General features: G+C 63.9%; 1 protein-coding gene across 1 annotated transcript; it reads right to left on the bottom strand.

The window, feature by feature from the left end:
- Nucleotides 1-8,061: 8,061 nt before the first annotated feature.
- Nucleotides 8,062-13,542, bottom strand: HS3ST6 (heparan sulfate-glucosamine 3-sulfotransferase 6). The gene is made up of 2 exons (XM_069487103.1): nt 13,039-13,542; nt 8,062-8,789 (listed from the first exon to the last, which is right to left on the bottom strand). Exons 1-2 carry the CDS (start codon nt 13,449-13,451, stop codon nt 8,174-8,176), a joined length of 1,029 nt encoding a protein of 342 aa, XP_069343204.1. The 5' UTR covers nt 13,452-13,542; the 3' UTR covers nt 8,062-8,173.
- Nucleotides 13,543-13,846: the final 304 nt, after the last annotated feature.

The following is a 13,846-nucleotide window of genomic DNA, read 5'->3' as shown; positions in this document are numbered from 1 at the left end:
TTTCCAGGGGGCCGGGAGTCTGGCGCGGCTGCGCCGGACCCCCCGCTCGGGGTTCCACAAGGTGTCGGCTGGGCCAGGGCCTCGTCTGAGACGTGGGGTCCTCTCCCAAGCTCACGTGCTTGAGGACAGAGTTCGCTGCCTTGCACTTAAGGCCCTGTTTTCTTACCAGCCATTGTCTGGGGACCACGCCCAGGTCTCAGGCTGCCTGCGGTTCCTGTCCGCGTGGCCCCGTGGCCCCGTGGACTTGCAGCTCGGCTGTTTGCTTCCTCCCAGGGCGACGGGAGGCGCCTCCCTGGCTTCTGTTTCTGCTCCTAGAGCCCCTTTTAATTTTTTTTTATTGAGGTGATATTCACGTAATATAAATTAACTTTTTTTTTTTTTTTTTTGAGACAAGAGTCTCACTCTGTCTCCCGGGCTAGAGTGCCGTGGCGTCAGCCTAGCTCACAGCAACCTCCAACTCCTGGGCTCAAGTGATCCTCCTGCCTCAGCCTCCCGAGTAGCTGGGACTACAGGCATGCACCACTATGCCCGGCTAATTTTTTCTATTTTTTTTTTATTTTAGTTTGGCTAATTTCTTTCTATTTTTAGTAGAGATGGGGTCTCGCCCTTGCTCAGGCTGGTCTCGAACTCCTGAGCTCAAACAATCCACCTGCCTCGGCCTCCCAGAGTGCTAGGATTACAGGCGTGAGCCACCGCGCCTGGCCAAAATTAACTATTTTTTTTTTTTTTTTTTTTTTGAGACAGAGTCTCACTCTGTTGCCCAGGCTAGAGTCAGTGCCGTGGCGTTAGCCTAGCTCACAGCACAAAATTAACTATTTAAAGTGAACAATGCAGTGGCATTTAGCACATTCCCAATATTGTGCGACCTGCACCTCCATGTAGTTCTGCATTTTCTTCACCCCAAGAGGAGACCCCGTACCATCAAATTAGACCCCCTTAAGAGCCCACCTGTTCAGGCCGGGCCCCCTGAGGACGCTCGTCCTTAGGATGAACTCAGTCGGCTGGGCCGCTAGAATGGCACCCGCCAGACTCACAGGTCCCCATAGGCGGGGACGGGGCTTTTACAGAATGTGCACACCAGAGACACCTCCGAATTCTGCCTCCCACACCTGTCTATCCGAGGCCCGGTCTGAGGGCCCCTTCCTCCCTCTGCTCCCCTCGAACCCCACACAGCAGCACAGGCCCAGAAATGCTCGCTGACGCCATCACCACCAGGGAGGCTGCATTTGTCTCTCGTGGCTTGTCCGAGCCCTGCTTGCACCCCTGGCCCTGCTGTGCTGTGCTGACCTGCACGTGTCTCCCACCCCGTCCCCCAGCAGGACCAGCCAGCGGCAGAAGCACTAGCCCCTGCGTCACCCCTGCACAAGGGGGCTCCCCCCTTCCCAACTGGAGCCCAGATGGTGAAACCAGGGGCCAGTCTCCGGATGCTTCTCCCCCCAGATTCGGTGTGTTTGGCAGGAGGCCTCTCCCCTGCTGTCATCTCCGAGGGGGACAGGCTTCCCTGCAGCAGTCCCGGCGCCGGCCCCAGGACTGGCTTCCCATCAGATAGCCTGTCCTTGCTGGGGGGGCGGGGGGGGGGGGGACGGAAGGGAGATGACAGGATCTGGCCATGGGGGACCGCCCAGTGCAGCCGGCCCCTGCCCCTGAACGGGGCCCTCCAGCACCACCGAGACCAGAGTCGCAGTCGGAACACGATCTCCGGTTGTTTGCTGTTGCCCAACGGGAGAGCTCGTTCTCTCCGTAATCAGGATGCCGGTACGAAATCCTTCTGGCAACAGTTTCGCATGAACTGTTTTGGTTGACTGACTGTTTTCGAACGGCTCTTCCAGTGAAAGGCATGCGCAATGTGGCTCCGATTAAGCAGCTTGAAAGGAATTCCTCGGCCTCACAGCCTTGGGCGGGAGCAGGGTTCTCGTCTTCTGATGTCCCTGGAAGCCTGGGCAGTGCATGTCGCGGGGACCACTGCAGAGTCTCATCATCCTCCAAAGCCAGCAGGGCTCGGGGGCTGCAGGCGGCACGTGTACCTGAAGGTCTGCGTGGCCTTGGTGGTCTGTCGCCTGTCTGGTCTCCCTGGTGGCCGCCGTGGCCAGAGTCCCCCGAGAACTAGCTGCGTTCCAGGCCAGGCCCTGCCCACAGACTGTCTGGAGACGCAGGTGTGGCTCCTTGTCCAGAGGGTGGCCCTGCCTCTGACCTCGGCAGACTGGCCAGCCCCCAGGAACCATCCTCAACCCCCCAGGGTTTGGAGCAAACCTCTTTTGCCCAGGCCAGCAGGCCTGGCCCAGACTGTGCCCCCAGAGCGGCCCACAGGTCTTCCTTGGACTTACTGCCCTGCCCTGGGAGGCCAGCGAGGTGGGCTGCTGCAGGACCAGCCAGGCTCCTGGAGGGCCACAGTGCTACCAACCTGTGCCCAGCCCAGGGCCCCAGCTGCACCAGGACCCAGTTCCCGTCTGAGACAAGTCCCCAAGGCAGGGGCTGCAGTCCAGGGCTTGGCGAGGGGCCGGGGCTTCGAAGGGAACAGCCCATGGCAGGAAACCTCGGACACAAGGCTGGTGTTCTGTGTTTTCGCAGGTTCTGCCTTAGTCCATTCGGCACTCATGACTTCCACCGTGGAACTGGCGGCCACGGTGTCTGCATCTCCCCGCCACCCAGGGTCCAGCCTCTGACCACCTCCCTCCCTAACTCTCACGTGACACGCCAATCTCCCCTGCCCTGAGTCACCCAGGCCATACCCCAGGGCCACCAGAATTATTCAAACGACCGGTGCTGAACAGTTTCCCAGTAGAAACCCCAGTAAAGGTTCTGGCCTCAGCTTCCCCTCACTCCTGCCCACCTGCTGACCGCGCCTGGCGCGTCCCCATGGCCCTGGGTGGCAGGACTTCCCTTCCTCCCGGGGAATGTGAGTACGGTTCTGCGTCACCTAACGACGGGACGCCTTCTGATAAACGCACCATGTGGCAATTTCGTCCTTGTGAGAACGTCACAGAATGTCCCTACACGAACCTAGATGGCTCAGCCTGCCGCACGCCTGGGCCGCATGGCACGGCCTGTTGCTGCCAGGCTGCGAACCTGTGCAGCTCGTTACTGTAGCGAACGCTGCAGGCAGCCGTGACACAGAGGGAGGCGTTCGTGTGTCTAAACCTGCCTAAACACCGACGAAAGCACAGTGAAAACACGGTATCAGAGGGAAGAAGCGGTGCGCCCGCAGGATGGGCGTTGCTCCGGACGGGCGAGCGGGAGCGAACGTGAAGGCCTGATTTCGCCGTAATTTAGCCTTTTTAACAACCGCCACCCGTCTAACCACCACCTCTACCTAATTTCAAGACATTTTCATGACCCCAAAGGGACAGTGGCGGTGAAGCGCGGACTGCCGACACGCCCTGCCCGGCCGGCCGCCGCCCGCTGCTCGCGTCTCTGCGGAGGCGCCGGCTCCGGGCGTTCACACGCGTGGACGCGCGCTGCGGGACCCTCCGTGCCGGCCTGTTTCACTCAGCACCGAGTTTTCGAGGTCTGTCCACGTCGTACTAATGGCAGCTGTCGGTGCTTCGCTGCTTTTTGTGGCTGGACGACATCCCACCGTGTGGGGAGCCCACCGCTGTGTCCCGCCGCCACCTGTCCGTGGACACCCGGGTGGTTTCCACCCCGGCCCCTGTGAACGGCGCTGCGAACGTGGAGTGCAGGTGTCTGCGCGCGTCCCTGGCGTTAACTCTTTGGGACATCTACGTGCAGGGCCCGTTTCACTGCCAGAATTTTTCTTAACCACCCTCCATCACCCGACACTGCCCGTCTGTCACCACCTAAAGGTGCCTGCTGCCCACCTGCAGGAAAACGGTCACCTGTCCCAGCGGGGCAGCTCCCAGTCTGGTCCCTTATGCGTGCTGCCGGGTGCCCGTCACACTCTGCAGCCAGCGCTTTGCTTTCACTCGCTTGGTGGTTTGTTCTGTCACACACACACCCGTGAGGACAGGGACAGAGCCTGCACTGCTGGCCGGGGCATCCTCGGAGCCACGAACACCAGCCCCTCAGCACCTGTTGGCTGAGACAATGAACCCACCTGTGGGCTCTTTCGCCCACTGTCCCCTGAACCAGCCATCTCCCCAGACCCCTCAGCAGGGTTCCTCCCTCTCTGGACCCTGACCCCTGACCCCAGGAGCACAGGCGAGGTGGGGCTCACATGCTGGCTGGGAGAACCAGGCGCAGGAAGTAAGGAAGCAAGCTCCCAACCAGAGCCCAGGGCATGGGCAGGAAAGGACCCTGGGCTGCGGGAGGGGGGCCCTGGCACCAGCCCCGCCGGGGGTCTGAGGCGTCCCGGCTTCCAACACCGTCCCTGCACTGAAGGGGATGGAACGGACTTGCCAGGAATCCAAGGCTGACCCGCCTCACCCGCCAGGCGCCCCACCCTCTGGCCTAAGCTTTGGTCCCCAGGAAAGCCCTCAGGAGTCAGCCCTTGCCAATTTGGGAGGGACCTTCTAGAGAGGGAGTCCCAGCAAGTTCCCAGCCCCTCACCACACAGTTTCCACGGGAACAAAGGGGACCTGGCATCCCCGCACCCAGGACCTCCATGCTGTTCCACGCAGACAGAGCCACTTGGCAACCACAGCCCAGCAGCTGTGGTGTTGGGAGCAAGGAGCCCGGACCGGCCGGTGAATGGGAAAGGCTCCAGAGCCAGGATCCCTTTAAAGTCACTCCAGCCCCCAGGAGGCCGGGAACCGGGCCATCTAAAGCTCAGGAGGGGCCTCTGGGCCAGGAGGAGCAGGACTTTCCCAAAGCACCCTCACCCTGGGGCAAAGGGGGCGGCGTGGTGCTGCCCAGAGCAGTGTCCTGTAATCCAGGCTTCCCTCCCGCACCTGGCCCACCTGCACAGCGCCCCTAGGGGACCCGGAGAGGAGCCAGCTGGAGGCCACCTCCCCCGACCTGCCAGCACCACACGCTCTGGCCACAGGGAGGCTCAGGCCTCAGGCCTGTCTGGGAGCAACGCAGGGGACAGCAGTCACAGCCCCAGCTTCTGCCTTTACTCAAGAGGCTGGTGGGGCCCCGGGGGAGGGAGGGAGGCTTTGCAGGAGGGTGACACGTGAGAAGGGGGCTGGGCAGCTGCTGGCTCAGCGGGAGCCTCCTTCCTCACCCAGGACTAGGCTTCCGGGGAGGAAGGTTCTTTGGGGCCTACCGGGAGGTGGGTCCAGGAGCCGGCCGCTTCCCTGTCTCCAGCTGGATACTGGGGCACCTGGGCCAGGGTCTGTGCAGGGCTTCCGGTGCCTGCCGTGTGCCACCCAGACGCATCATGGTGCCCGAGCCTGGACCAGCTGAGGCCAGGAGGTCTGGAGCGAGTGAGGACCCTCCAGGTGGAAGCAACCCCCTCTCAGGTTCCCTGCCCCATCCTGGTCTCCCAGGGCTGTGAGGACCCCCCTACCCACCCTCCCAGTCTGCTGGGGTAGGGGGGCTAAGAGAGGGGCTCCAGGGCCCCTCTCCTCCACTGCGCAGAACAGGAAGAGGGTGGTTGAATCAGCACTTCTCGCCCCATCTGGAACATTCCAACATGGAAAACTCATGGAGCAGCAGGGGAAGCAATTTACGGACTTTAATTAAAGGCCGATGACTCTCCCCAGGAGCCCCGCCCCCCACATCTGCCCTCAGTGTGAGCTGAGGCACAGCTGAGCGCCGCGCACAGGCCTCGGTGGTCTGGCAAAGTTTCCACGCGGGGGGGACCAGCACGTTCTGCTTCCAGAGTCAGCCCTCCACGCCCTGGGCCCAGGCCCCGGCGCCAGGCAGGCCAGCGCCCCTCCAGCTCTGCACCCGCGCAGGCTCAGGAGGGGGAAAGTGGGTCACCTGCCTGGGCTCAGAAAAGGAACTCTAAACGTAGGCAGGAAGTGGGGAGCCCAAGTGAGAGCGCGGCTCTCTGTTCCAAGGCTGCACCTTCTGCAGGGAAAGGCATTCCAGAGAGAGGGAACAGCATGTGCAAAGGCCGTGAGGTCAGAAAGCAGGTGGAAGGAGCTGGCAGGGACCAGTGAGGCAGGACTGTGGGGGCACAGGGAGCATGCAGGATTGGGGGACAAGCCTTAAAGGGCCTTCACAGCTGTGGTCAGGCATCTAGTCTTCATCCTAGAAGCGGTGGGGATGGGGATTGGAGCATTTTAAAATAACAGGATCTTGGCGGGGCACGGTGGCTCATGCCTGTAGTCCTAGCACTCTGGGAGGCCGAGGCGGGCGAATCGTTTGAGCTCAGGAGTTCGAGACCAGCCTGAGCAAGAGTGAGACTCTGTCTCTACTAAAAATAGAAAGAAATTATACGGACAGCTAAAAATATGTAGAGAAAAATTAGCCGGGCATGGTGGTGCATGGCTATAGTCCCAGCTACTCGGGAGGCTGAGGCAAGAGGATCGCCTGAGCCCAGGAGTTTGAGGTTGCTGTGAGCTAGGCTGACGCCACGGCACTCTAGCCCGGGCAACAGAGTGACACTCTGTCTCAAAAAATAAATAAATAAATAAAATAAAATAACAGGACCTGGTTTGCCCTGAAGACACCCCTCTGGCTGCCACTGCGACAGCTCAGTGTAGGACACAAGCGGTGCTGGGGCCACAGTGAGAGGCCCTGAAACTGCCCAGACGCGAGAAGGGCGTGTCCAGGGAGAGGAAATGTTCGTGCACTGGCTGGGAACTATGTCAGGGGCTGTCCTGCCTGCTCCGACTCCCACCACCCAGGGCAGGCCACTGCGCCCAGTCTTTACGGAGGGCATCAGCGCAGAGGATGGGAACGGAGTCACCAAGCCCATGGCTCCCCACCCAGCAGGGGTTCCAAAGTGGAGTCTGTCCCCTCCATGGTTGCTGGAAGTCAGGCCAGCCCTTTCTCCTCCACCCAGGCCCGAGGTCCGAGGTGGGGAGGAGGGTCGGAGCTGTGCACACATCTGTGACTGCGATCGCTCCCTGGGTGCTGGGACGGGAGCCCGGAACCAGCCCTGGCCCTGCCTCTGGCCTGGCTTGGGACGGGGGCGCCCTCAGACGGGGCTGGCCCCTTGGGACAGCTCCAGAGGGGAGTGTCCAGGGGGTCCAGAAACTAGCAGGAGCAGGGGTGGGTCTCCGGATGCCCCCATCTCCCACCCCCCGCCCCACCACCACACAACCGATGAGGTCCCATGACAGAGACAGTGGCCCTGGTGACTGGTGGGGCCACAGCCGACCTTGAGGGTCAGCCAGAGGCAGGTGGAGGCTGACAGGCTGCCCCTCCCTTCAAGTCCCCCCCACTGCCTGTGTCCCTGGGTCCCAGGGCAGGGAGTGGCTCCAAGCAGCCAGAGGTAGAAAGGCCACATCAGCACCGAGGAAGGGCCATGAGACCCAAGGAGCAGCCTGGGGTGCGGAGACCACAGCCAGGCCCTGTGACAGGCCCGGCAGCCCCTGAGGTCATTGTCAGGGCAGCTGGTGGGTACCAGGCCAGGAGCAGGTAAGAGTTATTACCAAGGGGGCCCTCACGTTCCCGAGGAGAGGGGTGGACTGGGCACCCCAACCTGCCTGGGTCTGGCCTGACTCCGTTAGGAGCTTAGGAGCGGGCAGCTGGGCTGCAGATGGGCATTGGTTCCAGCCCCACCCAGGGGGAAGGCACAGGAAAAACACAGAACTGGGTCGGCCAGGGCCTGCAGGAGTGGGTGGGGCCTGGCTGTGGGCGGGGCCGAGGCAGGGGCGGGCCCTACCGCAACAGACACCAACACTCACTGCTACACTCGGGCAATTCCATGAGGCTTCCATAAGGAAGAGACCCCAGCCCTGCACCAGGACATGGGATTAGTGGAGGCGGTGGGTGCAGCCCCCGGTTGGGAAGACAGCCCGAGGGCGGCCCCCAGAGTCACTAGGGCTAAGCTGTGTGTCAACGGGCAGGCCCTAAGCGTCTCTGAGCCTCACATGCTCACCTGGGAGGTGTGATCAAGGACACTGCCCACCTCTTAGGATGTCTAAGGGACAGGTTTTGGATGACACCCGGCACTCGATCAGTGCCCAGTGGCGTTAGCAGGTATGACTACACTTCCCTGGTGGTGGCTCCTCCACCCTCCATCCTCAAGGTCACATGGTAGAATTCAGATCCAAACTTTATTTCTTAAATATTCACCCCGCACGGGAGGCAGCCTGCACTGGCAGGGCGAGCAGACATAAATTAAAGTTGCTGAGCCTCCCCGGGCGGGGCTGGCCCTCGCTCAGTCCCAGCCGAAGTCTTGGCCGGTCATCTGGTAGAACTTGCGGTTGAAGGGCCGGTAGAAGTCCTGCAGGCGCCGCACCACGGCCTGCGGCACTCGCGGGTGAGGCCGGCCCTTGGACTTGCCCAGGCAGCGCGGCCGGCTGCCGCCCTGGGCCTTCTTGAGGCAGGGGAAGCCCTTGGTGGCGTTGAAGTAGAAGTGCTTGTCCGTGACGACTCGCTTGAGGCCCAGGAAGTCCTGCACGCGGCCGACCTCTCCCGCTGGGTCGCTGACCAGGCGCTCGCCGCTGACAAACAGGAAGTGGGACAGGGGGAAGTAGCGCAGCCAGTTGTCCAGGTGCTGGGCGTACAGGCCGATGCGCACGGCGCTCCAGGCGGTGTCCACGGGGCCCAGGCCGTGGCGGAAGGCCAGGGTGCGGAAGCTGGGCAGGCCTGGGGTCTTGGAGAGCGTCTGGGCATAGTCGGAGATGGCCCGGGTCACAGGGTTCCGCACCACCACGATCAGCTTCGTGTCCGGGGACATGCCGTGGATGCGATGAGGGGCCTCTCGAGTCACGAAGTAACTGGGGGTCTTCTCCATGGTGATCTGCCCATCCAGGGTGCGAGGCATCAGGCTCCTGTGTGACGGAGGGGAGGAGAGGCGGCCTGAGCTGACACGGCCCCTCCACACTCGACGGGCCCGGGGGGCCGCCAATGAGCCCAGGGCTCTAAGGTGGGCGGGCCCCCTCCCCGCTCGGGCCCAGCCCTCCTAGCGTGCGGTGGGCAGCCTGGGCAGGGAGGCGGGGCTGCCCTTTTGTTGCCGCTGGGCGATGGTCATGGGGTGGGGCCCGGATGCTCTTCTCTGCCACCAACCGTCCCAGCGACCGTCCCTGCACAAGCGCTGCCCTCCCTCGCCCCACAGGCCAGCTCCCTCAGATCCTGGCAGTCCACACCCACAAGAGCCACCCCTCCCAGGGCTAAACTGCACCCAACCCTGACATTGCTCTCTCGCCCGGACCCAGTAGCCCTGAGGCCAGCCCGCCCGGACTGGCTGCCCCACAAGCCACTGCACTGTAATCACTCGAGGTCACCTTTTCACTCAGTGGCTGACAGTGTCCCCAAATTGGGTATCAATCATTGACAAGTGTCCCAACGAAGTAGCCCTTGCTCTCTCTCCTTCCCCTGAGTTTAATTACACCCGCTCTGGCTTCGATTGCAGCCCCGCTGGTTCTCATCAGCCTGGGCCCAGACTCGGAATGCCAAAAGGCCATCAGCAGAGCCCAGCACGTTTGAGAAAAGTTAGTGACGTGGCTGTGCCTGGCCTGAGGACCTTTCCTGAGACCCTGGCCGCTGGGTGCCAGGCTGAGGGTGCCAGGCTCAGGCATTTCTGAAATGCCTCCCATTCTGACCCAGGGGAGGAGGGAACTGACCAGACCCCAAGGTTCAGGGGGACGTGGCTGACCACAGCCCCTAGACTGCCCCAAACCCGGGGAAGCCCATCCTGAGCGCCTGCCCGGGCAGGCCCAGGCACCCAGGCCGCATCCAAGGCAGCACCTGCCAGCCAGGTCGCGCAGGGTGAGGTCGGGCGGGGCATGGCAGGGTGGGGCAGCTGAGCAAATAGCTCAGGGAGGGCTGGGAACTGGGTCAATAGAGACAGAGGCTGTGGGGACCTGTGCTAGGGAGGGGACGTCCCTGCCTGGCCATGCCTGGCCCTGCCCAGCCCTGCCTCCTGTGCTCTGAGGGGTCCCCCAGCCCCTGCCCCAACGGCCCCAGGGCTGGCCCCAGCGGGAGGCTGACCTAAGTGGCCCCCAGACTCTGTCCGCAGGAGGCAGGGCCTGAGTCTCCTCTTCCTGCTCAACCTCCCCCTCCCCGAGAAAACCCGGGCCAGGCCACACACAGGTGCGCAGACCCACGCCCTGGGGTGCTTGGCTCCCCGAGGGCACCGGTGGTGGGACAAGAATGCCAGGCTCCCTGACACCTCCCCGGGCGAGGCAGCATTGGGGTGGGCGGCACAGGAGCCTCCCAACCCTCAAAACAAGGCCTCGGGCAGAGCTGGTCCACAGAAGTCCCGGGGACAATCCTGCTTCCTCTGTCGTGGTGACAGTGAGCAGAAGTGCCCTCCACCCCACCCACTGCCCCATTTCATAGACACCCATGCTGAGGCTCAGCCAACCGAGCAGGAAGTGCCGAGGGGGACGCTGGCCTCGGCCCTCCCGCCCCTGCAGTGGCTACAGGGGCTGCAGGGGCCAACCTCCCTCTGGCCCAGCTGGAAGGGAGGTGTCTGCTCTGCTGCTGCTCCCAGCACCCCCGCACCCCACACCCTACCTCCCATAGCCGGAAACCACGTGGGAACAGCACCCAGCCACCCTGGGGATGAATTCAAAGGCCATGGGTGGCGTCAGCACCAAGGTCTGAGGCTCAGGGCTGTGGCCCGGTGCAGCCAGCTCAGGCCCCCCCTTTCCCCGGGGAAAAGTCATGAGAAGGGGAGTGTGCCCCCCCAGCCTTGCTGCAGAGATCCCTCGGGCCCCTCCCAGGGAAGGGCGCCAGCCCCAGGCCCCCATCCTCACTCTGGCGCGGACCCCAGGAGCCCATGCTCTCTCCTTTCCCAGACTGGACACGTCCGACTCTGAAGACCCCCCTCCCATCGCTCCTGCAAATGCTACCCCCGCATGCTTCCTCTCCAAGAAAGTCAGAGCTCCAGGGGGGAAGATGCTCCCAGACCTCCGCAGAGGAAGGGTGTAGGAACACGGAGGCGGAACGAGGACTTTCGAGGCCCACTCTCACACAAACCAGCCGTGAGATCAGAGATCCTCGGGACGATGACTTACCCTCCCCAGGCCTCAGAAGTCTGTCCCAGCTGGCATGGAGCGGGGGCGCTCCGGGGGTGAGGGTGAGGGTGAGGGGCAGGACTCTGACCCCTACAGGCAAGCATCTGACAAGCTGCCCTGGGACCCTCCCTCCCTTCTGCAGAGCCCACCTCATCTGGTCTGCACTTCCCTGCGGCTTCCAGCCAGCCAGGGCTAACTCGGCCCTGACCTCGCCTGGGCCGATCAGGCGGGCCTGGGACCCAGCGGAAACCAGTTATGCTCCTACCCGACGCCAGAGAGTGCTGGGGGCTCACACGCCATCCACGGAGCCTCTCCCCAGGATCAAGTGGGGGTAAGTCCCACAGACTGTCCCTCCCCTCCTCCCCCCAGCCACTGCTATTGCAGTCCCTTCCCTACCCACACCCCTCTCACCTCCTCTTACTTTTCCAAAGTACTATGGCCAAAGTGTAGCCCCCACCTGCCCCAGACGGGCACCCCTCCCAGCTCAAAGCCTTGGTGGGGGAGTGTGACCCCAGCACCTGGCAAACAGAAGGTGCCAGTGAGTGAGTGAACAGATGAACAAAGGCTGAGTTTGGGGGTACTTGGGAGCGACTGACACACCAGATTAATGGGGCCAAGGGAGCCAACCCCTCCCAATCCTCTGCACCCTCCCCTCCCCCATGGAGGTGGGGGTTTAAAAATGAGGAAGAAAGAGTCTCTCCCAGGGCTATAGTCTTCTGAACAGCCCCCACTCCCATCCTGGGCATCAGTGTCCCCAAGTGCCCCTCCCAGGGCTGAGGATCTGACCCCCAGTCTCTGCCTGGCCCTGGCTGTCTGTGGCCCCATTCTCCCCAGACCAAGCGCCAGAACCCTCAGGATGCTCACTCTTGGAGAACCTTCTAGAGCTAAACCCAGCCGAGATGCTCTTGCTCTGGGGTCGGTGGGCTCTGAAGTTTGCGCACCAGTTAGCTGCGTGTCCTCAACCCTCTCCCCCCTCCCCTCTCACTGCTCCTCCTCCCCATCTTAGAGCTGCAGGGGGGAGGGCCCCGTGTACCCTGCTGCAGTCCGGGAGGGCCGGGGTCTCTCCCTGGAGCCTGAGCTGAGGATGGCAGCATTCGGCCAGGCGCCCAGGATGGCCTCATCTTCCCCGCACCACCACCTGGCTTCCCTGCACCCCTGACAGCACAACCCCTCAAAGCCCAGGAGCCAGCCCCCCCTTCTCACAGAGGCCCCGCCCTGCCTGCCCTGCAAACCCAAGAGTAGTTTTAATGCAAAAAGCAAAGTTAACAAATGGCGGTGGGGAGGCCGGAGGAAGAGGATCTGAGAACACAGACTGGTGCACCTGGAGCCAAGAGTCTGGGTCCTGCCACTGCCCACCCCCAGCACTAATTCCCCAGGTGACCCTGGGCAGGGGCTCGGCCCAAGCTTGGGGATGACCAGCCACCAGGATGGGCTGTCTTAGCTGGGACCGGGTGGTCCCCACATTCCACCATGGCTCCCCAAGTCCCTCCTGGGTTGGGGGTAGAGCAGCCACAGAGCCCCATGCTTGAGGCTGGAGCCTGAACCTCTGCCCTCGGGCCCCCACTTAGAGGCAGTTTCCTCCTCTCTAGAGCCTGGTCTTTCTCCAGACTCCCAGGACCACCAAGGGTGGTCTGGCCAGGGTCGGGGTCTTGGGGAGGCTGCAGGGAACCTGGAGGCCCCTTCCTAGGGTAACTAGCCAGCGGTCAGATGGGCAGACATGCCCAGAGTGACCCAGCCGAGGAGGCGACTGAGCAGCAGGCATTTCTAACGCTCCCAAGTGATCCCACTAGCTTGAAACTACTTCCCGGCTGGATCGCACCCCCTCCCCCAGTCTCGCTGGGTCCCTCAGCAGACACGAACCAGGGCTTTCCCCGGAGTTTCCAAAGTTTCTGGGACCCGCAACCAGGTACCATTCCTCCTTTCGGAGCTGTTCCTTGGGGTCCTGCCCAGAGACCTTGCCCCGCTGCGTGCCCAGAGAGACCCCGGCGCGCACGAGGCCCTCCCAGGAAGGCACCGCCGGGCGCACCAAAGCCGCGGGGCGCGTGGGCCGGGCGCTCACCGGTACCAGGCGAGGCCGCGCGCGTAGCATCTGTCGAAGAAGTGGGGCTCGAAGCCGAGCGCGCGGACGTCGGGGTGCAGCCGCAGGAACTCGAGCAGCGCGCGCGTGCCGCCCTTCTTCACGCCCACGATGAGCGCCTGCGGGAAGCGCCGGCGGCCCGGGCCGGTGGCCACTGGCAGAGCCCGCGCTCCGGGGCGGCGGGCGGTGCGGGGCGGCTGGGTGGGCGCGGGGGCGGGCGCGGGGCCGCGGGCGGCCGGAGGGCAGCGGCCCGGGAGAGCGCAGAGGCAGTAGGCGCCGAGCACCAGAGCCACTAGCAGCAGTGGCGCGCGGGGCGCCCTCAGTGCAGCCCCCTGCCCGGTCCCCGCGCTCTGGCCGTCCCCGGCCCCGCCGCCCAGGCCACCGCTACCTGCCATGGGGTCGCGCCGCGCCCTGGCCCGAGAGCGGGGGCCGCAGGCGGGCGCGCATCCCGGCCAGCGCCACGCTCAGCCCGCGGGCGCCCGGCTTCTGCTCAGCGCCCCGCTGCCCCAGTGCCTGGGAGCGGGCGGGAGCGGGCGGGAGCGGGCGGGAGCGGGCGGGGCCGGGGCCGGGGCGGGGCTGGGGAGTCCCGCCCCCTCCCGGACACCGCCGGGACAGGGACACGCCGGCACCCACCGACGCCTGGGCGCGACTCGGCGCCGCTGGGACTACTTGGCGGCTCCTGCGCCGAGACCCGGGGCTCCGGTTCGCTCGGCTCCGGCGTATTCACCCCTGCGCAGGGAGGACGCAGCGGGGCGGCGGCGGATCGGAACACAGGGCAGTGACAGGGCGG

This window comes from Eulemur rufifrons, chromosome 14 (genome assembly GCF_041146395.1).
Source record: "Eulemur rufifrons isolate Redbay chromosome 14, OSU_ERuf_1, whole genome shotgun sequence".
Taxonomy (NCBI): Eukaryota; Metazoa; Chordata; class Mammalia; order Primates; family Lemuridae; genus Eulemur; species Eulemur rufifrons.
Note: the sequence above shows the minus strand (reverse complement) of the source record. Positions and strands in the feature narration are given on the sequence as shown.